A 1,805-nucleotide genomic window follows, 5' to 3' on the forward strand; every position below is an offset into this window, starting at 1 on the left:
AGGGAGAGGAGGGGAGGGGGAGGGAGAGGAGGGGAGGGGGAGGGCAAGTGAGTTGGTTCTCACAGTGAAGGTGACAGATCATTCTTCTAATTCAGTATTCCAGCCACTAGGCTCTTCTGGAAACACAACACAAACAATAAAATTATCTTCTGGCCCTCTCCTAGCCAGCAAATCTCTTCACCCAGTTAAATAAATACATGAAATTAACTGCCACATTAGCACACAATATTTAAGTTTGGAAAAAAATCTACAATGTCCATTTCTCATTATGAGACCCCTTTGGCCATTGACACCACAAGACCCCTGTGGACATTGTTTTGTTTATGTGCATCTCTGACCTATTGCCTGCATATTTGCATTAACCTGAGGTATGGAAAAGAACACCTCTACTACCTACATAATCAATACCCTTAAAGATGGTGTAGACAACAAACCCCAGGCTATCTTCACCATTCTTAAGCTGTATTAATCACAGGTAGAATATTTTTTTAATGCAAAAATACTTCTCCCAAGTGAGAGTATTGCCATCAATGTGGGCCTCAAAATGTAACTCGGTACTTGTCAAAGGCGTGGCGCATCTATAAAGGTACAATCAAAATTCTATATCTTACTTGGCTTTTACAAGATAAATATATGCTTGACTTTTAAGAACGCGTTCTTGACCTCTTTGTTCCTCAGGCTGTAGACCATGGGATTGAGCATGGGGATGATGATAGTGTAGAACACAGAGGAGATTTTATCATTGTCCATGGAATGACTGGCGGTGGGCCGTAAGTACATGAAGATATTAGTGCCGTAGAAGATGGAGACGGCAGTGAAGTGGGAGGCACAGGTGGACAGCGCCTTGCGATGTCCTGCAGCCGAGTGCATCCTCAGGATGGTGACAAAAATGAAGACGTAGGATGTTGAAATAACAAACATGGCAAAAAAGATATGGAAGCTCACGAGATAAACAAGAACCAGCTCAGTAATATGCTTATCAGAGCAGGACAGAGCCATGAGTGCTGGAATATCACAGAAAAAATGATGGACCAAATTGGATTTACAATAGGAGAGACTAAATGTGTCCCCAGTTTGGATGCAGGCATTCAGGAAGGAGCAGGCATAGCAGCCGGAGATGAGCCCTATGCACACACTCTTGGTCATGGTGGTGGTGTAGTGCAGGGGTCTGCACACTGCCGCATAGCGGTCAAAGGCCATGGCAGCCATGAGGTAATTTTCTGAGCAAATGAGGGCTGCAAACAGGAACATCTGAGCGGCACAGGCATTATAAGAAATGACCTTGTTTCCTGTAAGCAGTTCAGTCATGACTGTGGGAGTGACAACCGAGGAGGAGCAGAAGTCCACCAGCGCCAGGTTCCCGAGGAAGAAGTACATGGGGCTGTGCAGACGCAGGTCCAGCAGGATCAGCAGGACCAAGCCCAGGTTCCCAAGCACAGTGATGACGTAGATGAGGAGGAAGGTGAGGAAGAGGGGCAGCCGCAGGCGGGGGTCGTCGGTCAGGCCCAGCAGGAGGAAGGCTGTCACCTGTGTCCTGTTCTCCATCAGTGTTGTCTACAACCTCTACATGCTCTGTAGCAAAGCAATAGAAGAAATAGAATCCTAAAGAAATTGTACTGAAATCAAAGTACAAGTGTCTCATATTCTGTAATTTTGGAGCAATTTGTCCTTGAAGATTATTGAGAATAATTATTTTCTTGAAAAACAAGCTTATTTTGTTTATTATATGCACATTCACATTCTTTCAGATCTTAAGAATTTTAATGGATCATGCATCCAATTTAAAAATATTATAAATTTATACA

The 1,805-nt window shown here is 43.9% G+C and overlaps 1 protein-coding gene across 1 annotated transcript in view; it reads right to left on the reverse strand.

The window, feature by feature from the left end:
* Positions 1–1,545, reverse strand: part of LOC101571440 (olfactory receptor 5B3-like) — a 21,231-nt gene extending 19,686 nt beyond the window's left edge. Inside the window, exon 1 of the mRNA XM_004645862.2 lies at positions 653–1,545. Within this exon, the coding sequence (XP_004645919.2) occupies positions 653–1,545 (893 nt within the window). The remainder of the gene's footprint in view (positions 1–652) is intronic.
* Positions 1,546–1,805: the final 260 nt, after the last annotated feature.

The sequence above is a fragment of the Octodon degus genome, unplaced genomic scaffold, assembly GCF_000260255.1.
Source record: "Octodon degus isolate 3935 unplaced genomic scaffold, OctDeg1.0 scaffold00239, whole genome shotgun sequence".
NCBI classification, from domain to species: domain Eukaryota; kingdom Metazoa; phylum Chordata; class Mammalia; order Rodentia; family Octodontidae; genus Octodon; species Octodon degus.